Below are 27,122 nucleotides of genomic sequence, written 5' to 3' on the forward strand. Positions count from 1 at the left end.
CTCTTTTTAACAGTCTTTCTTTAATAATACCTCCCTATAACCTCTAATTATATTTGTTTCTCCCATCATTAATTCTGTATAACTCATAGCCATACTCTTGAGATGTATGAGGCTCTATTTGTTTCCACTTCTTTATTATTTTAACTCTGCAAACATTTATCACCACACCAGCATATGGAAAGAAGTCACTAGTGTCCATCCTCTCAAATATATGCTCCTTCGTTGATTCTGTGTGTTTGTTTGTTTGTTTTATGGGGTGGGAAATTGAACAGAGGACTTCTTATGATCTAAGTAAGTGATGGACCATTGAGCTACATCTCCAACCCAAACAAACCACTCGTGAGCCTCATCTTTCTTGACTTCTCTGTGACATCTGAGGATGAGCTGTGAAATTTCTTCCTTGCTTTATGCAGTTTACCCTGTACTTCTCTGCCCATGGTCTTTTAGTATGCTCTTTTATGTAATTGTTATTTTCTTCAATCTTTACATGTTAATGCCCCTTGAGAATGTGGGCATTCTTAATTGTTTCTTACTATAAGTATTGTGGAATGACCTCCCTGAAAATTGTACACACAACTTGTGTGTGCATGTGTGTGTAAATCAGCCTACTCCCCATTTTCTGACACTGTGGCCCAGCTGCTTCTGCACATTCATTTCTCCACACTGTACTGGGATTTTAATTTTTCTTTTATTTTCACATAAAGGTAATACTTTTACTTATATGTGCCTGTGTATGTATGTCCTTACACATACCAATGCCCATAGAGGCCACAGTAGGCATTGGATCCTCTAGGGCTAGAGTTCAGGTGATTGTAAGGAGCCTGACATAGTTTCTGCGAATCAAACTCCAGTCTTCAGCCATAGCAATGCGCACCCTTAGCTGCTGAGCCATCTCCCCACTCTGGTCCTCCATTGTTGGCATTGACTTTTTAAATTACCATAATACAGATTTCTTTTTCTTCTCCAGTTTTATGGATTTTAATACATATATAAATGCGTGTAGACAAGTTACAGAAAAACTCCATCATGCCTCAAATTCTTTTTTGTTAATTTCCTTTTCTTTAAATGTCAATTTGTGTATGAGTGTAAAAAGGTTGTTTGTGTAACCATGGTTTTGCTGCTATTCACTGGAGTGTGGTGATCTCATGAGTGGTACACAAGTGAAGGCAGCGCCTGGTCCTCCCTCAGATCAGTGAGTAGCATAGCCCAGCAAGGCTTAATCTCTTCTATTCTTTTTGTTTCTCATGTAATAATATACTACAATTTAGCTACTTTTTAACTATACATACTTAGTGGCTCATGGTTTCTGTGAGTTAGGAGTCAACACAGTTTAGCTAGTGTCCTAGTTCTCTCTCAAGACAATAAGGTCAGTTGGGCTACATTCATAGCTGAAGACTCAACTGGGAGATGGTTTTGCTTCCAGGCTCATTCATGTTGGTGAGAAAATTCATCTCTTTATGCTCAGTGAATGAAGACCCCAGCTGCTTCCTACTGGTCTTAGGGTTTTTTTTGCTGTAAAAAGACACCACAGCCACAACAAATCTTACAATGGAAAACATTTCATTGGGGCTGGCTCACAGTTCAGAGGTTTAGTCCGTTATCATCATGGTGGGAAGCATAGTGGCACACAGGCAGACATGGTGTTGGAGAGGTAGCTGAGAGTTCTACATCTGAATCAGCAGGCAGCAGGAAGAGAGGGGGAGTGGGGTGAGGAGAGAGAGGAGAGAGAAGAAGGAGGAGAGAAGAGAGAAAGGAGAGAGAGAATGTATGTCTGTGTTTGTCTATGAAGACAGTATGCTAACATTGCAGTTTCATTCATTCATTCTTTTTTTTTTTAAGTAAGTTTCTGTAGTATTTCTAGTTCTATCCCTTTTATTTTTAAGGACCTTAATGATTGAGGGTGAAACATTTTTCAGTGAATACATACTTGGCTCATTTGTTTACATGTAATTGTATCAAATGACCACTGTCTTTTAATGATCTATTTATACAATTATACCATTTAACAACAGTATGTTTGATATGTTTGGATTAGTTATAGTTTATCATTTTATATTTTGTTTATTGATTTTTGTTCCTCTGGTTCTACTCTTGTTGCCTTTATCTTATCTGAATACTTTTAATATTCTGTTTTAATCCATCATATCATTTTAATTGTATATTTATGTAACTTTTCAGTGGTGATTGCCTCAAGGACTCAGAATGTATACTTTTGCTTTTTACAATGTGTTTACTATTAGCTGTAGTTGTCAACTTGACACAACTTAGAGTCACCTGGGAAGAAAGTCTCAAAGAAACGTTGTCTACATTGGGCTGCCCTGTGGACATGTCTTTATGGGATTGTCTTAAGTGATGTCCAGTCCACTGTGGACAACATCATTCCCTAGGCAGGAAGTAAACTGAGCCTCTGGCCGCCCCCCGCCCCCTCTCTCTCTGCCCCTCTCTCCTCTCTCTGCTCTTGACTATGGCTATAATGTGACTTGCTGCTTAAAGCATTTGCCACTGTGACTTCTGTGCTGTGATAGACTGTATAACCTAGGATTATAAGCTAGGATAAGCTTTCTCTGTTAAGTTCCTTTCATTGGAGTATTACAGCAAAAGAAATGAAATAAAAAGTGAGTATGGAAAAATGTTGCTACTATAATGTTTTCTTTATCCTCTCCCAGCCAGGAATGTTAGTTGCTGTGTGTTGTTGGATGTTGGACCCAGGAACTTGCACATGCTGTCCAAACACACTATCACTGAGCTATACTTGCAGTTCTTGATTATTTCTTTTTATTACTTAGTATATTAAGAACTACGAGAAAGGGAACATTTCCCATAATTGTTCCCTTCCACCCAGTTCTTCAAGTTGCTCATATCCCTTCTTCCTAAAGAATTCCTATTTGTTTGTTTATCTATTTATGTTTACAGCCTCAACCCTAAAGAAATTCCTTTTAAAATTTTGTTTTTTTAAAAGATTTATTATATATACACTGCTCTGCCTGCATGTACACCTGCAAGCCAGAAGAGGGCACCAGATCACATTATAGATGGTTGTGAGCCACCATGTAGCTGCTGGGAATTGAACTCAGGACCTCTGGAATAACAGACAGTGCTCTTAACCCCTGAACCATCTCTGCAGCCCTAAAAAATTATTATAGATAACTTGTAAATGAAAAACACCACTTAGCAAAATTGACCAGACTAAGAGTTGCTCAGACACGAAAGCAGAGCCAGAGAGAAGTAATTCCTTCCCCAGTGTTTTGTTAGTGGTATCAGTATATGAAATGGTCCCTTGTTCTGTAGACAAGGAGCGTGGTCCTGAACAGGATCCTCCTCTCCTGGCATCCCAGGTAGCTTGAATCATAGGCATAGACACCATGTAACCAGCCATTCCTTCTGATCAGTTCTTACACCTGTCAAGTCTCTTCTTCTCACTATGTACTAAGATACCTTCAATTTGTCTCTATTTGTTGAATGGTGTCATTTATAAACCCAGCATTCTGGGCTGGCTGTTTACTTAATTGAAAGATTGTGTTGTCAACTACTTTTTATTCTATGTAGTTGTTAATGAGATAGCTTCATCTTTTGAAAATTTCCTTTGTCTGTGGTTAATATTTCTCTGGATGCTTTGAATACTTTTAGCTCTTAGTTTTCAGCAGTATGATTAGATTTTCTCTGTGTGTGGGTGTGTCTTTAGGATTTTGATATCCTTGCAACTCTGGGGCATTATAACACATTATTTGTCATACTTATAGACAGTTTGCATGAGATTCAGATGATTTTTCAATATTAATGCCATTTCATTTTTAAAAAACTTTATTTTTTTGGCAAGATCTTCCATTTTTGTCAGTGTTTTAGTTTTTGGTGGCAGGGCTTAAATTTTTATTTGGTTGGTTGGTTTGTGTGTGTGTGTTTTGTTTATTTTGTTTCCTTGGTTTTTCGTTTTGGCTAGTGGAAGGCAGTGTTTGAGATTAAATCTAGGATTTTGCACATGCAGGACAAGCACTCTTCCATCACACTCAGTCTACAACCCCATCAGTAGATTTTAAATAGATTCACATTAGATTACCAGGCACGTAAAACATTGAACTTCTGAGAGATGACTAGAAGAGGCCTGACTCTAAGGGGATGCAGTGTTAGGGATGGAGGGCTCTCGGGAGACCACTTCTACCGGAGTCACTACTGCACATTACAGTGCCATTCATTCATGTTGTTGCTGGTTGTTTTGTTTGTTTGTTTTTTTTAAGTTAAAACTTTTTAAATTTTTTATTCCTGGTACCACTACTACAATTTACCAGGCAACATACCTGATGTAATGAAAAGAAAAAGCTACAACAGATAAAGACCTCAGGACTGTACGTCTAATTGATACTACATTGCATTAATCAATAGCTGCACTTTTTGAAAATTGTGCCTATGACAGTTCTGAACAAGAAGGGTTTCCTGTTTAAGCTGCAGTAACTTTTCTGACTATGGAGTCTTTTCGGTTTCTTCTGTGGCAGATGTTTACAGTTCCTCTAATGCATTTAGGACAACTGTCTCAAAATATCAAAGTGACCTGCGACTTTCCTGACAAGTCCTCGCTCTCCTGCTAAGAACAGTAGCCTTTTTCTGTTGGTTTTTTTTTTTAAACTTTCTGCTACCTATCCACCACTTCCACCATGAGATCCATAGCCCACCCCTATAGGAACTGCCTGAGCTTCTTCCACCAAAGGCCTTCATGGGTCCATAATTTGTTATTGTCCACTGTAATTTCCAAAGTCATTATAGTTCCCACCACGCCCATAGTTACCTCCACCAAAAATTTCTCCTTCATTGTAACCATCATATATCCTCCTCCTTTTCCACCACATTCACCCCCCTGGTTTCCTAATCCTGGTCCTTCACCACCATAGCCTCCTCCACCACTGCAGTCAGGACCTCCATCAGAGTTGCCACTGTGACCTCCAAATCCGTTATAGCCACCATCACCACCTCCTTAACTACCTCTGCTGCCACCACCTCCGCCACCTTAGCCCCTTCTTCCATCCAAAGTTTCCACCACGAGCCGTAAAGTTGACAGATCCATCTCCACGACCTCTCTGTAATCTAGCCGACTGCACCTCTTGTTTAGAGCCCTTTTCACTTCACAGTTATGCCCATTAATAGTGTGGTATTTCTGAACAACAATTTTATCCATTGTGCCATGATCATCGAAAGTTACAAATGCAGATGCTCTCTCTTCTCCACTCTGCCTGTCTTGCATAACTACTATGGCTTCACTCTTCACACTTTTCACAGCAGTAGTCTCTCAGATTATAGTCTTCTGTAGCTTTTTTAATACCATTGAAGAATACAAAATGTTCTTCACCATTAAATGGGCATCAGGCCTTACAGAATCCTCTCTAAAAACAGCTCTCTTTGGTTCCACCACACAGCCATCAACCCTGTGTGGCCGAGCACACATTGCAGCATCCACCTCTTCAACACAAGAGGAGATCACACAACCAAAGCCCCTGGAATGTTTTGTTTGGGTATCTCTCATTACCACACAGTCTGTAAGTGTTCCCTGTTTCTCAAAATATTCTTTTAAGTTCTCATCTGTGGTTTCCTAACTCAGACCACCAATCAGCAGCTTCCTCAGCTGTTCTGGTGCCTTTAGATCATGGCCCTCCATTTTGAGACCAGACTTGCCTCTTCCAACTCGAGTTCAGTATGGGACCGAGAGGAAGAGCTCATTCACGCTCTAATAGTGTGCCAATTTCGCTTCTCAGTTCAAAATTACAATTGCTGAGGTCTCCATTTATCAATTTCACTTATACATACTATTGTACATTAATTGATACTATTTTTTCCTTTTTCCTTTTTTATTAATTCATTCATATTACATCTCAATAGTTATCCCATCCCTTGTATCCTCCCGTTCCTCCCTACTCCCGCTTTCCCCCCACTCCCCTCCCCTATGACTGTGACTGAGGGAGACCTCTTCCCCTGTATATGCTCATAGGGTATCAAGTCTCTTCTTGGTAGCCTGCTATCCTTCCTCTGAGTGCCACCAGGCCTCCCCATCCAGGGGACATGGTCAGATATGGGGCACCAGAGTTCGTGTGAAAGTCAGTCCTCGCTCTCCACTCAACTGTGGAGAATGTCCTATCCATTGGGTAGATCTGGGTAGGGGATCGATATTCACTGCACATATTGTCCTTGGCTGGTGCTATAGTTTGAGCAGGACCCCTGGGCCCAGATCTGCCCATCATAATGTTCTTCTTGTAGGTTTCTAGGACCCTCTGGATCCTTCTATTTCCTCATTCTCCCATGCTTCTCTCACCTAGAGTCCCAATAGGATGTCCTCCCCTCTGTCCCACTTTCCTGGTAAGTGAAGACTTTCATGGGAGATGCCCCTTGGACTAGTATCTAGATATAAGTGAGTATGTACCATTTGAGTCTTTCTGCTTCTGGGTTAACTCACTCATTATGATTCTTTCTAGTTCCATCCATTTGTCCACAAATTTCGCGAATTCCTTGTTTTTAATAGCTGAATAGTATTCCATAGTGTAAATGTACCTCAGTTTCTTTATCCATTCTTCTACTGAGGGACACTTAGGCTGTTTCCATGTTCTGGCTATTATGGATAAGGCCGCTATGAACATAGTTGAGCATATGTCCCTGTTGTATGCTGGAGCTTCTTCTGAGTATATTCCAAGGAGTGGAATAGCTGGGTCTTGAGGAAGCCCTATTCTCAGTTTTCTGAGATAGCGCCAGATAGAGTTCCAAAGTGGTTGTACTAGTTTGCATTCCCACCAGCAATGAAGGAATGTTCCTCTTTCTCCACATCCTTGCCAGCATGTGGTGTTGCTTGAATTTTTTATCTTAGCCATTCTAATGGGTGTGAGATGGAATCTCAGAGTCATTTTGATTTGCATTTCTCTGATGACTAAAGATGTTGAGCATTTCTTTGTTTCTCAGCCATTTGATATTCCTCTGTTGAGAATTCTCTGTTTAGTTCTGAGCCCCATTTCTCAGTTGGGTTTTTTGGTTTGGTGTTGTTTAATTTCTTGAGTTATTTATATAGCTTGGATATTAAACCTTTGTCAGATGAAGGGTTGGTGAAGATCTTTTGCCAGTCTGTAGGCTGTCGCTTTGTTCTGTTGACAGTGTGATATTATTTATTAAAACCTTGATTCTTCAGGAAATAATATTAACATCAATGATTTAAAGTTATACCTAATAAGTCAATATTTTCCATTAATACTAATACCCATGATATGTTTAAAACATTTGAAAATGTAAATATCTTTGCACTGGCTTTTTATTTTATTTCTTTGTATATGTGTATGAATGTAAGCATATTCACAAAGATCAGAGAACAACTTGGAGTAGTTGGTTTTCACCTGGTATCTTGTTGAAACAGAACCTCTTGTCTTTGTTTTCTATAATTAAGCACCAAGTTCCTATAAGAGCAGAAAAGTGTTGTGTTCAGTAAAAACACTGCATTTTTTAGTCCTGACTTTGCAGGTTTCAGGAAGCATTGGTATTAGGGGAAGTAGCAACATGCACAGTGCAGAGAGCACTTGCTTATTTGGAACCGAGGGTTCAGGGAGGCTGTGTGGTGTGATGTGGATGAGCACTGCAAGAAATATGATTTGCTGTACATGGGGTCTTTGAAATAAGGGTTGCTCATGTGTTAGGAAATATCAGGAAAGGGAGTGTCTAACCTTTTAACTTATCTGAGCCACATTGTCATCTACAAAGTTAACACTTGAAAGCTATGCAATCTATTATACAAAGCAAATTACAGAAAAATCTCAGTCTCATAATTCTGTATTGGGCTGCGTTTGTAACTATTCTACACTCTTGTAACTCTGCGGATAACTTCTGGGTAACCTTTTAAAACTTAGATCACATAAAAACAATGGCATGTGGAGGTTAGAGGGGGCACCAAACTCAAACCTTACTACTACAGAAACTGAGGCAGAAGGATCATTGAGCCTGGTACTCTTTCCAAGTGAGCCTTGGCAGTATACTAAGACCCTGCCTCCAAAAGTAACAACAACAAATATCCTTCAGTCACATAGCATTTTCCTCCTGAACTATAAAATTTAGAGCGCCTTAGACTGACATTTGAGTAACTACAAATATGCAACAAAACTACCTCAAACTGTTTCTGAACTTGATTTTACCATTCTCCTTTTTAACTTGACTTTAACATTCTTTTTGCAGCATGACCTTATTCTTAGCCCTGTGGTCACCAAGCTAGACTTTATCTTTCCCTTTCTGATGTCTAACACATTCATATCTACCAAATGCAAATGGTACCAGTTTGTTTTCCTAGATAACTATTATTTAGCACTTAAGTTTCTGCCCTACCTTAGGCATTTCTATTTTTGACTTCTGAATCTCCAAAGCAGCTTCCTAATATATACTCCCTCTGGTCCACTTGTATCTCTAATTTATTCGTGTGTGTGTGTGTGTGTGTGTGTGTGTGTGTGTGTGTGTGTGTTTGCAGTGTGGTGTGGGTGGGTGTGACCGTGAGCATCTTAGCCTGGACCTCCTTGCAGTTGCAAACAAGTGTTCTACCACAAAGCTACATCACCCACCCCCACACATCTGTTCTTAATGTGTTAGTGAATATGAGGAGGGACTGGAAATATAATTGTAAGTGAAATCAGAATTTAGTAAAGTATATTTCTATAAAAAATATGATCATAGGCATTCATACATATGAATAAAAGGATATTTGGGAGATAATTCTTTAAAATTTAAGGAATTCAGATGTTAGCTTTATAAATGTTTAATGATTTTTTTATTTTTTAAATTTTCCCATAGTGAACCTCATATATTTATCAGAAAACACACACACACACACACACACACACACACACACACACACACTAAACCTCATATATATGAGAGAAAAACATACACATGCACACGCACACATACACACACACAAACATGAAGTAGGTTCAGTCCAAAGTAATTTTTGAGAAAAAAAGTGGGGAAAATGCTCAAAAGGTTCTATTTGAATCATTTCTGACACTATCGGTGACCTTAGAAAAAATTTAAATTATACTGGAATTAGAATCCAGATTTATAAAGCATTTTCAAAGTGATTGACAGTCAGGAAAATGGAGATAATAAGTGTAAAAGTACACTCTCCACACATGATAAAGATAATAGATGGGAAAGTGGACTAAGAATTCTTTTTAAGTTTGAAGAAACTTTAAGCATTATTGTAGGTTGAAGGAAGAGAAAGTAGGTAATTGGCTAATGAGTTAGTTTTGCTGAAGCATATAAATATTTCTAGTAGGATAATTCCATGCTATCATAAGCTGTGTTTGAAAATGAGTCAGTTTGTGCCTGCAGCTGATCATGTGATGTACAGGGCACACCTGAGAGCAGAGGTTGATAGCTCGGCATCTATCAGGTCAATAGCTAATGTGTTGCTTACTTTTGGAAATGAGAGCAGGAGGTATAAACGTTTATGAGAGTGTTGTGTACTGTGCACTTAGGCATCTAGAAGTGGGTTGGATCTTTGTGACGGTGGAAAAATAGTGCTTTGGGTTTAATGAGGAAAACACTTAAAAACCTCTTTAATGACCATAAAAACATGCAGTCTCTGTTTTTAAATAATTATATTTGGAGCTTAATGGCTTCTGTTCTTACTGCCTTTACGTTCCAACATGGCTGTGGGAAGTGCCAGGGCTTCTTAGTATCTGCAAGTGACCAAGTATTCTAAGTGGCACGTGGCTGTGCCCAGGGAGCAGGGCACTGCGGCTCCACTCACTCTTTAAACTTAGTACATTAAATGACAAACAGGGAATCCTGCAAAACCTGGCATCTCTGTATGGAGGCAGGCCCAGCTCTTCAAGAGGAGGGAAGCCCAGGAACAATGAGGAAGAGGTATGCTTTCCGCATGCTCAGTACCTCTGCCACGCAGCCATTTTTTTTTTTTCAAAGCTCATCACCTTCTTTTCTTGCATGGTTTAAATGCTTAACAATTATTTTAAGATTTTGTAAGTCTATAGGGACCAGTTAATATATTTTGACTGACATGCTGTCATAATTTTGCCCCACAACTCCTCCTCAGTCTTCTGAGTTTCAATTTCTTTTCTTTTGGTATAATTTAAAAATTTATAATTATATAACATTTTCTTTCTTTGCAGAAATAAATTGCTTTAAATTAAATACTGAAGCTAATATTTCATTTTTATTAACGAAATTTCAGAAGTTTTGTTTCTTGTTTTCAGATTAACACTTTTCCATAAATTACGTTTTTTTAAGCAGTAAAACATGCTCAGTATTTTCCTTTTAAGTGAATGTTTGTTTTGTTGTTGTCATTGTTCCTATTTTAGGTTTATCTGGCAAGACTGAGGCAAATAAGACTACAAAATTTTAATGAGCGTCAACAGATTAAAGCCAAACTTCGTGGTGAGAATGTAGGTAAAAGTCATTTTTTCCAAAAGTATTTAATAATAAATTAAATTAAAACATGCTATATCCATAATAAAGTTAAAACTGTTAAAAGAAAATGAAGGTCAAAGACCAGAAAACTATATGTAGAGATGAAGTAAATCTTCAGTATACAGTTTCAAATTGGTAAGATCATTTGTTCCATAGGACTTTTCATGGGGAATACGCTGGTGTCCATGAAAGGGTTATGGGCCGTGTTACAGCGTTCTCTCTCTTTGTCCTTTGCTCTGGAGGGCTCGGTCGCGGCTCTGGGAGAACGCTGACCTGTAGAGTGGCTTCATTTCACATGCGTTAGTTCAGGCTGCCGTGGCACTGAGCATGGCTGCTATTTGCTAAGTGGTGTGCTTGTGGACAATTGTTCTAGAAAGAAGCTGATGGTGCCAAAAGACAAGAAACAACCGAAGAGGCTGACTTGAGGCTCAAAAAGATGGAGTCACTTAAGGTAGAGACTAAACAGTACAGCTTCTTAGGAAGAGGAAAACGGAGGGAGAAAAGTTTGCTCTTAACATTTTTTAATATAGTTGTGTAATTTTCTTCTCTTGTTTTAACTTTTGATTTCCCCTTTATCTGTCACCTTACAATTTATGGAAAATAGCTTTTTTTGCCTTCATACAACATTTATGAATGAATTATTAACTCAGTGAAATTATGATATGAATATATAAAGCCGTGTGACACGTGTAATTTTATAAAAGTAGAAACAGCCAGAACGGGCTTACTCCTGTAATCCCAGCATTCAGTGGCTGAGGCAAGAGGCTTGCCATGAATTCGAGGCTGGGTTTTGTATATATACATATGTATACCAAGACAGTGTCTCAAATAAGTAGCCTTAAAAATGAAGTTTACAGCTATCCGTTTCTCCAGAGATGAATGGAGCTATGTATAGCAATTGTCTTAAACATTTACATTTTAACTTCCATTCCAGTGCATTTGACTTATTTTCACTTGCCGAATATCAACTGATCCCCTGTTGTCCAAAGTGAGAGGGGTACAGAGTGAGCGTGGTGCGGTTTTATTCTGGAACCACACGTGCACTTCTTTGATAGCTACAGTTTCAGACCCAGGTCGGGGGATGATGACCACAAGCTGTCCTGAGAACTAACTGAGTGACCGCTTTTCATTTTCAGGCCCAAACACATGCACGTGCTGCCGTACTAAAGGAACAGCTGGAGCGCAAAAGAAAGGAAGCTTACGAGAGAGAGAAGAAAGTGTGGGAAGAGCACGTAAGACTCCTGTACTTAGGCCGCCTTGAATTCATGCCCTTGGGCTCCTTCTGAGGACTCAGTCCGCTTTGCAGTTTGTACATCTTGTAGCACTGAGGGTGGAACGCAGGGCCAGGCACTGCCAGGCACGTGCTCCAGGGCCAGGCTGGAGTGGCCCTTTCTTCTGATTTTTACTCTCTCTCCATTTCCTTCCTCTCTCCCTTTCCTTTCCTCCTCACCTTTTCCTCTTCCAGCCCCACCCCAGCACCATTTGTCTTTCTAATTTAATCTGCCACTGACTTACACTGCTACCATAAGATCTTTTTAAATTCCTAAAATACGTACAAATGACTCCCTAGCTAATGTGCCAAAACACTGTCTTTCTGTGTAGATTCTCCTCTGCTCAGCCCTTCTGCCTACCTTCCTAATACCTCATGTGTGGGTGATTGTAGGTTTAGAATATACTTTACTTTCCTCATAGGACTTGTTCTTTATTTGGGTTTTACCCTCTTTTCATGGCTCTTCTCCTTCTTTCATATGCTTGGTTTTCTTTGTTAAGTAAATTGTAGGGTGATTTTTGTTTGAACCCTGTTGGAATTTACATTGGTATTACATTATATGTTAAATGTAAGAAATGGTGTGTTTATAAAGTTTTATCCAGGAACATGTTAAACTTTATGTGTTTATTCATTATTTTATATTTAAATTCTTATTATAAATGTTACATTAGATAATTTGTCATTCTTTCATTTTCCATCCCTAACAAAATATTGCTCATATTTGGAGAAATTTTAGACTTTTACTATTATTTTAGGCCATAATAAGTTTCCTGGTCTACTGATTATCATGTAATTTTGTGAGATTTTAGAAGGCGGTCATATTATTGATATGCCATAATGGCTCCTCCAGTTTATTTTTATAGAATGCAGGCATTTGAAACTACTGTGTATGTGTTGTTTTTCTTTAATCGTGACTACTGTACATAGCAGAGAAAGGATAATACACTTACATAAAGTCACGCTTACAGTTCTGGTCAGAACGGGACTGGCCCTCAGGGTTCCCAGACCTATCAGGACTTGTCCCTGGAGAAGCCTGATAAGACTTTGTTTCCGGAGTTCGGTTTTGTTCCTTTCTCATTGCTAGCTTTCTGACTTAGGGGTGAGTGTAAATCTCCTCCCTTCCCTTGTCAGTTAGGAGTGACTTCTTCCTTGAGCTCTTCCATCTTCACATAACACAGCTTGTTCGCTGATTCAGACCCTGTTTAACTCAGCAGTCTTTTTTTTTTTTTTTAAAGTATTTAAGCTTTATTTATACATGGTTCTGCTTGCATGTACACCTGCAAACCAGAAGAGGGCACCAGATCTCATCATAGATGGTTGTGAGCCACCATGTAGTTGCTGGGAATTGAACTCAGGACCTTTGGAAAAGCAGATGGTGCTCTTAACCTCTGAGCCATCTCCTCAGCCCAGCAGTCTTGGCTTAGATGTTTGTCTGTTACTTTAGGCTTCTCTTAAAGTTTACTTTAATATAGAAATTCTTCTACTAATTATACTTTATAGCTTCCTTGAAAATATGAAGACCAAGATAAAGAATTTCACACTCAGGGTTTCCATTTTATCTTACCTGAAAGTTTAGGTTTGGTTTGGAGACAGGGTCTCATAGCCCAGGTGGCTTCAAACTTCCTGTGTTAGCAAAGGACAACCTTGACCATCTTCTTTCCTCCATCTAAGAGCACCAGAATTTGAGACATGTACCACCAAGCCAGGTTCACGCAGTGCTGCGCTTGGAACCCAGAGCTGTGTGTTAGAAAATGCTAGGTAACTGTAAGTGAGCTCTAACATCACCCCTCCATAGGGCACCTGAGAGCACGTGCCGACATTTTCAGAGAGTTACACTAGTATCTTATTTATATCGTAGTTTATGAATACAGGAATAGTGTAAATAAGAAAGTTAATTTTTACCTCACATTAGACAACTGTCCTACCATTGAAGTATGTTCCAGCCCTGAAAGAACTTTTTAGCAAGCATAGGTAAATGCAGACAGGGAGATGGAGAGCTGGGTGGCAAGGTTTCCTGCTATTACAAGCCCGAGTCAGGCCTACCTACTGAAATAAGGGAGAGGGTGGCTGCAGAAGATGCGTAATGTCAATCTTTGGCCTCCATACACACACAAAAATAATTATGACTAATGAAGTATAATTCCTTGAAGTGGTGAGTGTATGGGTCTATTTTTTTTTTTAAGGATTTCCTCTATGGCCTCATTTATGGGTGCCTGCCCAATAATTTCAAAAATGACTTTTAAGATAATCTTTTAAATTATGAATTAAAATGAACTGTAAGCTGAAAGGATGTTTAATGTTATCCTTAGTGAAATTGTTTCAATCCATATTATAACTTCTACTAAATTATATAACTATATTCTTTTTTAATCTTTTTGAATCTTGGTTTTTGAATTTACAAGGTGAAGCATTTGACTTGTGGATCATAGTTTCTAGTGAACTGTATTCTAAAACCTTCAGTGCATTGCCTAAACTTTAGGCACATTGTGCACAGATGACTTTTCATTTTTATTCTGCATTCTAAAGATCAGAAACATGGTTTTTGCAAGTTAATTTGCCAGTAATTCAGTTTAGGCTTTTTGTGTTTAAGCCAAATGACCTTATTTGATAAAGGTTAAATCAATAATTGCTGTGTGCTTCACACAATTTATTTCATTTGATCTCTTCAAAAAAGAGAAAATGGCAACAGCACTCTTTTGTTAGAGAAAAAAAAATTAGTTCCCAAGATACCAAGAAATAATAAAAAGTCACAACACTAGTAAGTTTGAGTTTGAGGCTTTGACTGTAAACGTGTGTGACTTTGAGGGTGGCTGGGGAGGGCTCCAGGAGGCTTCAGCACCCATCTGCCTTGCACAGTCGGTTCTTGGTCTTTGTTGTTGTTGTTTCGTTCCATTTCAGACCACTTAGCATTTCTCAGTAACATAGCAGTTCCTTTATTTCCCCCTTTCCATTCACAGTCCTTCAGGAGAGAACATGGAGCCTTAAATATTCTGGGTATTTGTTATCTAGATGGTGTTTGGTACAGACAGGAGCATAATGCACCTTTCAGTCTGTTAGTAAATATTGATAAGTTCTGTGAATTTGTTTACTCATAAAAGAATTACATTAGACTCATAGATTGAAATACTAGAAAGTAATTCTTTAAGAGAATTGGCACAAGCCAGGTGTGGTGGTGGCTCATGCCTTTAATCCCAGCACTTGGGAGGCAGAGACAGGCAGATTGCTGTAAGTTCGAGGCCAGCCTGATCTAAAAGTAAGTGTAGGGCAGCCAGGGCTACACAGAGAAACCATGTCTAGAGAAACCAAAAACAAACAAACCAAAAAAAAAAAAGAGAGAGAGAGAGAGAATTGGGCACAAGATTCTAAAAATGTCACTGCCATTCACAACAGCAATGGTTTTATTTTGTTTGTTTCACCTTGTTTTGTTTTGTTTTGAGGCAGGGTTTCTCTTTATAACAGAGCCCAGGCTGTCCTGGACTCGATTTGTAGGACCAGGATGGCCTTGAACAGTTCCTTAATGTTTGATTTATAGGTATCTGCTCTGGTTTTTATAGAAATCACTTAATTTTTAAATGACTTTTAGTATATTCTCAAAATGCCAGAGTTGTGCAGGATAATTTTGGAGCTTATTTTATATTTCCATAGAATTTCAGAAGCTTTGAATATACATTCTTGGGTTAACAAAAGAGTTAAACATATTTTAGCATGATCCTTCACAGTGAGAATACTTTGTTGTTATGAGTTCTAGAAACTTTTAAAAGTTATTTCACATCGTGACATCACATAATTAACAAGTGTTTAAACAAATAGGTACTGGTATAAAAAGAAAATGTAGAAGCCTAAATATTAGGAGTGCCACTTTACCCATAGCTCAGTAGGTACTGTGTGAAGTGTGACTCTGTGAAAGTCTTGGTGAACTGAGAAGTAGGTAGCAGCTCATTCCAAGCTGCTGTCGGCACACTTAAATCTCATTTTCTCGTTAGAAATACACAGTTCACTGTCTTGGGAGCTAGAAAGACTAATACTGCACATTGCTCTTGCAGGAGACCTAAGTACAGATGCCAGCACCCATGTCAGGCAGCTCGCAACCATCTGAAACTCTCACTCCAGGAGAAGCTCTTCAGTCACCTCTACTCAAATATACATATACTTGTGTGCATACACACATATACACAATTACAAAGTATAAAAATATAGTTTTAAGCACACAATCTTCATATTGATTATAGAGTCTAAATGGCTAGTGCTTGATAATAACACGTATATATTGATATAATGTAATAACTAAATCTTACTTTCTGACCTGCCATTTATCCATTGTCATTCATGTTGATATTTTTATAATAAGTGCCCTTGTGTTGAAAAAGATGGGTTTTCAGACTATAAGGAAACAGTGCAAAACTTAGAGAAGTTTTCGGAAGCATTTCTTTCTGAAGTGTAAGATTAATAAGCTACTTTCACACCAAACATTGTATTAGAGTAAAATAAATTAATAATATTAGAAGCAAGTATATTTATAAAACTTTTAAAAATTGTTTGTGTGAAAAAAATTGTGTGTATTTATTATGTGTGTGTGTGTGTGTGTGTGTGTGTGTGTGTGTGTGTGCTTGCATGATATTATGTGCCCAAGTGTGTGCAGGAGCCCATGGAAACCAAGGAGGGCATTGGATCTCTTGGAACTAGAGTTAGCAATTGTTGTGAGCTGCTCTATGGGTGCTGGGAGTTCAGTGCAGGTCCTCTGCAAGAGCAGTAAGTACTCCTAACTGCTGAGCTTTTCCTCTTGCCCCTAGAAAACTTTGTGGCGACCATTTTATGAGACACTGCTAGTGCAGTTGTAGCCAGTTTTGATTTAGGAGTGTGTGCCACATGGCTCTATTTCCATATGAGGCTGGAGGATTTTCTTATTCACTATTTTGCCAGTACAGATATCACAGTGTCTATCGCAGTGAGTAGTTAAGGAATGAAACTCGTCTGTACTAGGCAGGCATATAAGAGATGGGAGCCTTTTATTTCTCCATGAACATATGAAACCCAGCGTGTCTAACTGTGTGCTCTGTCTCCTGCAGTTGGTGGCAAGAGTGAGGAGCTCAGATGTCCCTCCACCTTCAGAGCATCGTGAAACAGACGGCTCTCCGTCAAAGCAGGAGATGAAACCTGTTATTTCTGTGACTTCAGCTTTGAAAGAAGTGGGCCTGGTAAGTTTCATAAAATTTATAACTCCTCAAAGACTAAAGATTACTTTAAATAAAAATAAATTTAATGAATTGACATTAGTTCCTAATGTCTCCTTGTTTTTTCTAGAGAAAAAATATCTTTGGGAATGTCTCTTTTGGCTTCTTCTGAATATTGGAACTATTCTGCCCATAGATTTTTATCTAGGGCTCTATCATGGATAAATGTGCTGAGCACTCTGCTCCTCAGGATTCCCGTACCCAGTCAGCCAGTCTCAGATCCCGAGTGTTTCAGGAAGTCATGCCTTTGCTGATGTGTATCACACAGGCCTGTGATGATGGTGTCTGTAGGGCTGGGTGATAGTTGTTGTCGTTAAAATCGTGTAACATGCATGTTTACACAGCATGTCATCCTGTTAGGTAGCATAACTCATCTAGAGAGTTATATGGAGGATGTACATGGGCGATATGTACTTACCCATTTTAAATATGACAGTGAGCGCCTGTGGGTGTTGGCAAGGGAGTTGAGTGTTCTTCAGACAATGTCTCACAGATGCTTGTGCATAGGTGTGGGGGCATATATTAATGTCTCTGTTTTCTACTTTAAAACAATTTACTGACAGACTGGTCAGATAGCTCAGTGGGGATCCCTGAGAGCAGGGAGTTTGAGACTGAAGCACATGGTAGAAGGAGAGAATGACCCCCTCAAGTTTCCTCTGACCTCCATGTGCATGTAGCAGTAGCAACACACACACACACACACACACACACACACACACACACACACTAAACAAATGGAGTTAAAATATTTGGAAGCAATGTACTGAAAATAATGTGTCAGTTATATACTCTAGCCCTCATGATTAGCAAGCTTATTTTTTTTCCTTAAGAATTCTTGCTCGGGGCTGGAGAGATGGCTCAGTAAATAAGAGCGCTGTCTGTTCTTCCAGAGGTCCTGAGTTCAATTCCAGCAACCACATGGTGGCTCACAACCATCTATACTGGAATCTGATGCCCTCTAGGAACAAACTCCAACCATTTCAAATTTTGTAGCATAGTAAATGATGTTCAATGTAATTACATTAGGCTACTTGCTTTTTTAACCTTACTTCTGAGTCTCTGTATGCTACACAGATAGGAACAAGTAAAAGTTTAAACTTGCAAGTGTCTAAAATGTGAAGACTGTTCTGGGCTGAGAGAAATGGCTTAGATTGTATAGTGCTTGCCTGGGCTTAAATGGCCCTGAAAGCATTCACCCGGGCATAACAACTTAGCAATCTCTGTTTTTCTCTCCCAGTAGCTACTGGCTGTAACTTGTATTTCTTGAGACTCATTAGGGTTTTCGTGTTGCAGGGTTTACTAATTACTACACAGATTTCTTCCAGTTAAACTGTTTCGTGGTTGCTCTTCAGCGCTTCCTATAAGAATCTGCTGTTCTCCCAGGAGGTTTCGTCTCTTACTGATAATGACTTTGCATGTGCCACATTGTTTACAGCAGCCTTAGATACCATTGTGTGGCTTCCTTCCTGGTACCCAGTCTCACATCTCAAGTAGCTGTTCATCTCTCTGACTGCTTTCCTGGGTAAAATCCTCCTTGTCTCATTTACATCTGTTACTTTAAATCTGACCACTGTATGCTCCTATATTTTCCAAATATTATAAAATTTGAGATAGTCCATGTTACTATGTTACATTTATAGAAACTGCTTATTTAAAACTGTGAAGATTATTTAGTCACACTGAGTCATAGCCTTCATAACAACTAATCTTTTCCTTTTCATATAATTTTAAATATTAAGTTGTTTAGAATAGCTTCATTACACTAATCAGAAGCAAAATCTACATTAATGACACAAATGAGTTAAGAATCTTTCTTGCCAACCTTTTTTTTTGTTTTTGTTTTTGTTTTGTTTTGTTTTTCAAGACAGGGTTTCTCTGTGTGGCCTTGGCTGTCCTGGACTTGCTTTGTAGACCAGGCTGGCCTTGAACTCACAGCAATCCACCTGCCTCTGCCTCAGTGCTGAGATTAAAGGCGTGCACCACCATGCCTGGCCGCTAACCTTTTTCCTTAGAGAGTGAAGCTAGTTGTCAGTTATGTCTATGCTATGGTGTGTGTGTGTGTGTGTGTGTGTGTGTGTGTGTGTGTGTGTGTGTGTGTGTGTGTGTGTCTGTGTGTCTGTGTCTGTGTCTGTGTGTGTATCTGTGTGTCTGTGTGTGTATGTCTGTGTCTGTGCCCATGTTCATGGGGGGAGCAACACAAAGATGGTTTCAAAATAACACAGCTTATCCTGAATTACTTTATCTATCAAAACATTACCTGGGATTGAGAATTTATCTCAATTAGGTAGACCGCTTACAGAATCATTTCTCTTTAAGATGTGTTTATTTATGTGTATGGGTGTTTTGCCTGCATGTATCTTTGTGCACAACGCACATGTTTGGTGCCCCAGAGGCCAGAAGAGGGTATTAGATCATTTAGAACTGTAGTTACAGATGGTTGTGAGCCACCGCCTGGGTGCTGGGAATCGTGCCTGGTTCCTCTGTAGGAGCAGCCAATGATCTTAACTACTGAGCTATCTCTCTAGCCCCAAGATCCATGTTTTTTAGAAAGAAAAAAAAAGAGACCCTTTTTCTAGCTCTAAAAACAAAGTATATTGATTTTCTTTTCATGTCTGTCATTGACTTTATCAAAATATTAGATGCCAGTGGGGACAGAGATAATTGTTAGCTGTAATCCACAATTGTGACAAGTAACTGAGAATTGACCCTGGATATATTAATCTTATTGACTGATAGGTAATGCTTGCATATTTGTCACCACTTATAGTGAAAGATGTCATGCTAACATTTTACAGGAATGAGAAAAGGTCACAAGGTCAGTTAAATGAAAACTAAAAGTAACAAGATATCCACTGTTTTAAAAGAGTTCTAAATGGTTTTATCTCTTTCTCTTTGACCGTCTTATGTTTAAAGGATGGAAGTTTAACTGATACCCAAGAAACTTTAGAAGAAATGGAAAAGAGCAACAATACTGTTTCAGTAAGTACAGTTTTTAAAAATTCTGTCAGGCATTTCATTTAATAATATGCTTACTAAAGTGTAGCTGTTTCAGAGCAAGCGAGAAATACTGCGTAGGCTAAATGAAAATCTTAAAGCTCAAGAAGATGAAAAGGAAAAACCTCATCACTCTGTGAAAGCATATGAGAAAGAAAATGCCGTTTCCTCTGATCGCAAGAAGTGGGAGGTCGGAGGTCAGCTGGTGATTCCTGTGGATGAAGTGGCTCTGGATGCATCCTTCTCTGCAACGGAAAGTATGTGCGAATATGGTAATGTCCTGTCTTCCTCTAGCATGCACATAAACTCACGTTCCGGCCATCCAAAGGAGCCAACATGTGGATGGCTTGAGAGAGGAAGAAGAGTTCTGTGCATCTTCCTCATGTGCATGAAGTATCTTCTAGTAGAATAGGAACAACATGAAAAATAGTGTAGTCTTTACAGGAGCAAAGGTTTTTATATAAGAGTACACTGGAAGGATGGAGAGCTGAGGAAATGTACTTAAATTACATTGTTTGAACCCCTTACACCATGTTAGCTTGTTACTGTTTTTCGTTTGTTTTCTGTTGGAGTGAAGCGGGGGCCTGGTGGGTGAGACCATGCCTCACTATGCATCCAGGACTGTCTGTGAACTCAGTGTCTTCTTTTTTGTCTTCCAAGTGTTTAAATTATAGGCATGTGTTGCCCAGCTCCCTTGCTCTTAGTTATATGAGATAATATCACAGTATATATACCAGGCTAGCCTTGAACTTCTAATCCTCTCGCTCTGAATGCTGGGTACATGCCAACATGCTCAACTCTAGCAGTAATTCCTAATAAAAAATGAGCAATAAAAGCTTTAAAAGGCCCTTTAGCCTTTTGCTAAAGGCTCAAGCACCCAACTGTGTTCTTATTTTTACATTGTTATAGGCACTGGAAATACTATAAACAAAATAGATGTGTATGCTCACACTAAATAGGAAAGTGTGACTATGAACATTTGTTTTAACTGATTTCAATAACTATATTTTGTCTATTTTTAGTTGTGTGGAAGCCCAATAATTCTATATTGAGTGTCTGCTGTGTACCAACCACTCTTCAGGTGTAGAAACATGATGGTAATTAAGGCCTAGTCCCTCTTGTGGAGGGTAGAATGTAATGGAAAGGGTGGCAAGCAGAAAGACAACTGCATTGATAAATACCACACTAATAATGATGGGCTACTCTGAGAATACTTACAATTGCAGAAATGAGTCTTTGGAAGTCAGGCAAGTGGTTTCTTTAAAGTATGATGCACTTGGTGAAAGTAGTAGCTGAGCCAAAGTCCAGCCAAGAGTTTAGGCAGAAAATAACCAGGACTCAGGGGTAAGAGATTTTATCCCACATTCCTCGTTGTGTAACCCTGCTTTTGAGCTCCTGATTGTCTTGCCTGTCTTCCAAATGCTGGAATGGCAGGTGTGTACCACCATCCCTAGCTCCTAGCCCTTGTGAAGCTTAGGGGATCTGATATAATTCAACAGGATTAGTTAAAACTCAACTTTCATGACAAGAAAAGCAAATGAGGAGTCTGGGAGGCTACACAGAGCCTTATCATGAAGGGTCTACATTCTGACTTCAACAAATATAGACTTAAGAGTGTGGAAGGGAGGACTTTACAATTGGGTCTTGATGGCGGTTAATGTATAGATTCACAACTGGTCAAAGAACATAGAATAAAAGTAAGGGAATGCTTGCTGAAGTGGAATATCTCTAACACACACAGCGGGGCAGGGGGCCCTAGAGAGCACACAGCATGCAGAAACTATCATGGAAGACGGGATGGGAAGATTATAAGAGCCAGAGATTGAGGATGACTGCATGACAGGAGCTCTGCACACATAAATTCATGGTGGCTGTGCTTGTCTGTATCGTATTCTAGCACAGAGAGGAAAGCAGTTTACGAGCCTCCATCCCTAACTAACTGTAGACAGTTTGTGGCTTCTTAGGGAGGGCGAGTCAGTTTTCTTTAAGCCTGTTATGTCTGTCACCCTGCACTGCATGGCTGTGTACCCAGCAGTGTGTGGACAGTACAGTTTGACATGCAGGTAGGTGGGAGGAGAGGTGTGTCGGGTGGAGTTGAGGGTGAGTGTGACTGAAATACATTATATGAAATTCTCAAAGATTTAATAGACGTGTTTTCAAATAAATAAAAGGAGGTCATCAAATGTGTTCTCCACATAAGATAGTAAATATTTTACATTTTACAACCCTTATGGAATCTATTACAATCAATTTTGACACCTGTAGAAGAAAACATCAATATATTTGAACATGGCTTTGTACAGTTCTGATTTATTAACACTGAAATTTGAGTCTTATTTACTATATTCCTTCCCTTTTCTTGGAAGAAAGCTTATGATTACTTCCTGTAGCATTTTTATAATAGCTGCTTATAAATCATTGTTACGTAATTCCAACACTGTGTTCTGTTGTGTTGACTGTCTTCTGTAACAGGTAAGATGTTTATATTTCTTTGTATGTTCTCTCAGGTCTTTCATTCTGTTTATTTCCTGTCCTGGGCCTTGAGCTGTCGCCCGCTTTTGAAAGTTCTTTTACAGCACGCCTCTTCAAGCGTGTCTGCTAGATTCTCATTCCTCTCCTTCGGCCCGTGCCGAACTTACCGCTTCCTGTTGTGAGCAAACGTTCAGTGCCTCAAGACCCCCAGATCCGTAAATGCAGCAGCCATGTTTTGTAGATCTCTGCATATCCAGACACATATACATCCTTTTCTTCCCTCATGAACAGTAAACCTCACTTGTTTTTAATTTTTTATTAGAATTCCAAGTAATGAGTTTTCTTGTGGGATTTTCATACTTCATTTTTATTGATAACCTCCTGTTATTTCTTTGCATATCTTGCATTTCCTTTTAATACATAAGCTTTTTAGCTAAGCTTGTGTGACATGTACCACAAGTTCTGGGCTTTCTGTGTATATAGCTCAAACTTTATACATGAAAATAATCAAGAAGTAATAAGAGGACAGCAGCTGCTGCTGAGATATGAGGTGGGAAGCTATGGCTGAGTAAGAAGGCTTCTGGAGCAGTGGGTCTCCATGCCTTTGGGGTTTAGCAATGCCTTCATGGGATCACCAAAGACCATCAAAAGGCACAGATATTTACAGTAGCAGAATTTCAGTGGTGAAGTAGCAATGAAATAACTTTATGGTTGGGGGTTACTACAACATGAGCTGCGTTAAATGGTTGCAGCGTTAGGAAGGCTGAGAACCACTGTTCAGGAGTAATAGGCACTGCCAGCATGAAGGCTGGGTGGGGGGCAAAGTGGAGAGATACATAAGTTTCCTGGAAGTTGCTTTAAAAAGCTGTGTGTGTGTGTGTGTGTGTGTGTGTGTGTGTGTGTGTGTGTGTGTGTGTGTGTGTGTTTATTTTGGATGACGTCTTGCTACATAATACTATCTTCTAGCATGGAACTCCTGTCTTAGAGCTTCTGAGTTCCAGGGTTCCAAGTGTATGCCACCATACTCAACTTGATGTTATTTTCTTAAGAAAGTAGGAAGACTGGCCACAGTAAACCAAAACCACAAGAACTGGGTGATCAGTTCCACTCTGCCTTAGACCTGCTAAAGTAGTTCCCTAGAATCTTGAGTGATCTTTTAGGCCTATCTCTAAAAAACCTGAGGAACGGTCCTTCCTGTTACCAGGTAATTGCTGGTGTTAGCTTGTTTGTCTTTGCAAAGTACATTTGGATATATGTGCATATAAGTGGATATGTGTATATGTACATATATACATACACATATATATACATGTATGTGTATGTATATATGCATGTATGTCTATATATATGTGAATGGATACTTCTTTTATTTTATATTATCATATCCAGGTTTTATTATTTGTATTGTTCTAGGCTTTATTTTTAAGTTTATTTTACAGATCTTATTATAGTATTTAAAAATTCTTTACATTGCTATAATATTCCATTGTATTATCACATACAAAAATCTAGAATTCTGTTATGAAAAATTTCAAGTATGTAGCAAAATTTAATAATTTTACAGTGGATGTTATAAATCCATTTACATTATGCCTTTAGTGTTTTACTGTACTTTGTCAATATCTATGCTCTATTCATCAGTCTTCTTTTTGACATAACTCAGAGCAAACCGCAGACCTTTGTATATTTCTCTGTAAGTATTTTAGAGCATGTAGTCATCATCAGAATTCACTTTATTTCGAAGTGTTTCTCCTTTTATGTTATTTTGTAGATAATTGTATGCGCACGCTGTGATTGTACATTTGGTGAGTTCCAGCAATTGTGTGGACTGATTTACTGCATAGTGTCAACTACTGCCATCACCCCAGAGTATCATGGCCTTTCCTTACCCAGACTTTGTCCAGTATTTTCCCATTGTAGCTTGATCATTCTGGTCCAAGAATGCCAGATAAGCCAACCCTAAACGTTTTGTGTTCTTTTGTGTCTGGCTTCTTTGACTTATCATAATGGGTTTTTTGTTTTGTTTTGTTTTGTTTTTTGGAAAGGCATCTGTGTTGTGGTTTTCATTATCTGTTTTAAGGATTCTTTATTGGTATAGTTGCTCTGTACTCAATCTGTTTAGGCATTTATATTGAGTGTGGGTTTGCCTTTTTTAATCCACTCATAACACCTAATTAGTATTTTTATACTATATACATTCTGTACAACTTAAATATATGCCACCTTGCTTTATTTTCTCTGATCGTCCATCTGTTTTTTTTTTCTCTCTCTCTATTTCCTCTCATTTTTTAATTTTTTTTTACCAACAGTTCATTACTCTGCTGAATCAGTATTTGATTTAGCCTTAATAGTATATAGTTTTATGAAATCTGTTTGCAAATGGTTTTAATGCTTAGCCTATAGCAGCATTGTAACACTTGGCATTTATTCTCTTCCTACCTTTGTGCTGTTAATGGGATGGGTGAGGTACTTGTTTTGCTTGTATTTATGCTATAAAATTAATAATCTATTCTAGTCATTAGTCCTTTAGGGAGACTTAAGCAGTAAGTGAGAGGATGCTATGTGTCTATTTTGTATTTGTCATTTCCAGTGCTCTTTACCTTCTGTGAAGAGGAACGTTCCACCTGACCCTGTTTCTTCTGCTTGCTAGACTCCCTCTAAGAGTTGCTATGCTGCACTCTCCTAATGATGTTCTTTCAACTTGTATATGTCTGTAAAAGTTTACTATGTCTGCCTTTAGCAAATATTTGTTCATGAGCCATGGAATTCTAGGCTGATGTTTTTATTCTTTCCTACTTTAACTATATTTTCCCGTTATTTAGTTTGTCCTGGAGTCATGTGTAACTCACTCCTAGCTGCTCTCTATGTGCAATGAATCACTGCCCTCTTGCTTTTTCTCAGATGTTCCCTGAAGCCCTGGTGTCAGGGAGTTTGGTGATGACATGCCTTGTTACCATGTCCATCCCCTTCCTTTGGCTTATGTTTCTTGGATTTGTGAGTCATAGCTGTCAGCAGTTTAGGACAATTCTTGGCTGCCATTTTCCCTGTTTCCTTTTGGTCTTTCCTCCTACAAGTCCAATACTCCTCTTCTTCCTCCTCCTCCTGTTCTTCCCTGTTCCTTCTTTTATTCTCCTTTTGGTGATGGGATCTAATCCAAGCCTCTGCAGCAAGTACTCTACAAGTAAACTACATACCAGGCCAGCTTTTCTTACTTGTCACTCCCACAGCCAGTCAATTGAATTCAGCTATACTAATCATTATAAATGTCCTTTTTCAGAAGGTAATATCATCATCATCTGTCATTTGGACATTGGTTTTGATTGGTTGGTCATACTATGCTTGATTTTTTTGTTTGTTTGTTAGGGGACAAAACACTAAATTTTAAATTGTAGAGTTTATGTTTTTTATGTTTATGTATTCCTATAACTGTTCTTGACCTTTGTTCTGGAATACAATTAAGTTAGTTATGACTATGTTGATCCATTTAGGTCTTCTTCCTAAGCTCTGCTAAGTGGATTCAAGCAGTGTTTAGTCTATGCTTAATCTTTCCCCTTAACTGAGTCAACAGCCTTTCTGAACAATCTGCCTAATGGCTCATGAATTATAACTATTTCTGTTCTCGCTGATGGAAGTAGGGGCTATGTCTGGCTCTCCATAAATTCCAAGCCTTACTCCTCCTCTTCCTTCTGGGTGGTCTGCTCTAGAGACTACAGTGATTTCGGTGCTCATGGTGAAGTGTGCCCTCGTTTTGGTACTCCTCCTGACAGACACTAGTCATTCTGCCCTCCCTGGATCCAAGCCCCGTCTCTCAGTTCAGCCCTCCACTAGCCTGCGGGCTTTCCCCCCATGCTATAAAGGCATTGAATTTTTTCCCAAAGGGCATTCAATTTTTCCAGTGTCATTTGTTCCAGAAGGTCTCTTTTCTATTGGCATTACTTGGCACTTTTTCTCACATATCAAATAACTTTAACTTCTGAGTCTTATTCCTGTTTCTTTTTTTTTTCATCCTGTTTTAACCACCTTTTAATTAAAAGTTTATTATAAAGAACTTGCAAATTAAAAAAAATCATATAGCAAGATTAGCCAGACCCAACAACTTTCTATAAGGTGAGCACAGCTACTGTAAAGCTGTGGGGCTTCACATTAGATTTTACACTTCCACTTAGCTGTTATGTTTGTATATCTTATCTGCTAAAAAAGATCATTACAAAGTTAAAACTAGAACAACAAATAGGTTTGTATCCTCTTTTATGATCCATGTGTCTTTTACCTTGTCCGTACTTTTAAAATTAGGTCCCTCATGATAACCGTGTTGGTGGTACAGGACTATTACTTGGTGATTTGTATGTATCTTTATAACTTGGAGTCTGTTTGCTGTTCCCCTTTATGCTATACCCTAAATCTTAATAACACATCTTTCAGGTGGTATCATAGTCAAGAGAAAAGGAACCTATAGAGTGAATCTGTATTATAAGAGGATTTATTAGATTGGCTTATATGACATGGCACAGTTTGAGTCTTCCAAAAATGGCTGTCTCACACCTGAAAGACCAAGAATCCAGTAGTTACTTATTCCATAAAGCTGAATGTTTCCTGTCACCAAAGGCCTGGAGGGTTCCTGGAGAGCCACTGGTCTCCAGTTGATATCAGACATCTAAAGAAGCTGAGTTCTGGAATCAGAGAAGGAATACAGCAAAGGCAGCAGCAGCAGCAACAGCAAAGTAAAT

The 27,122-nt window shown here is 38.8% G+C and overlaps 1 protein-coding gene and 1 pseudogene across 18 annotated transcripts in view; one reads left to right on the forward strand and one right to left on the reverse strand.

Moving 5' to 3' along the window:
- Window positions 1–27,122, forward strand: part of NEK1 (NIMA related kinase 1) — a 123,350-nt gene that overhangs the window by 63,110 nt on the left and 33,118 nt on the right. For 9 of the 17 annotated variants that reach the window (XM_084758670.1, XM_084758660.1, XM_084758673.1 and 6 more), the window contains 7 exons: window positions 9,784–9,867; window positions 10,320–10,403; window positions 10,802–10,879; window positions 11,565–11,660; window positions 16,765–16,893; window positions 19,843–19,908; window positions 19,982–20,180. In XM_084758670.1, the coding sequence (XP_084614796.1) occupies window positions 9,784–9,867; window positions 10,320–10,403; window positions 10,802–10,879; window positions 11,565–11,660; window positions 16,765–16,893; window positions 19,843–19,908; window positions 19,982–20,180 (736 nt within the window). The remainder of the gene's footprint in view (window positions 1–9,783; window positions 9,868–10,319; window positions 10,404–10,801; window positions 10,880–11,564; window positions 11,661–16,764; window positions 16,894–19,842; window positions 19,909–19,981; window positions 20,181–27,122) is intronic. The other 8 variants (XM_084758661.1, XM_084758672.1, XM_084758676.1 and 5 more) reach the window with 3 other exon arrangements.
- On the reverse strand, window positions 1,732–9,772 carry LOC311584405 (heterogeneous nuclear ribonucleoprotein A3-like; annotated as a pseudogene). Its single transcript has one exon. The product of its transcript is annotated as a heterogeneous nuclear ribonucleoprotein A3-like (transcript).

The sequence above is a fragment of the Acomys minous genome (assembly GCF_964271855.1).
Source record: "Acomys minous genome assembly, chromosome: 15".
Taxonomy (NCBI): Eukaryota; Metazoa; Chordata; class Mammalia; order Rodentia; family Muridae; genus Acomys; species Acomys minous.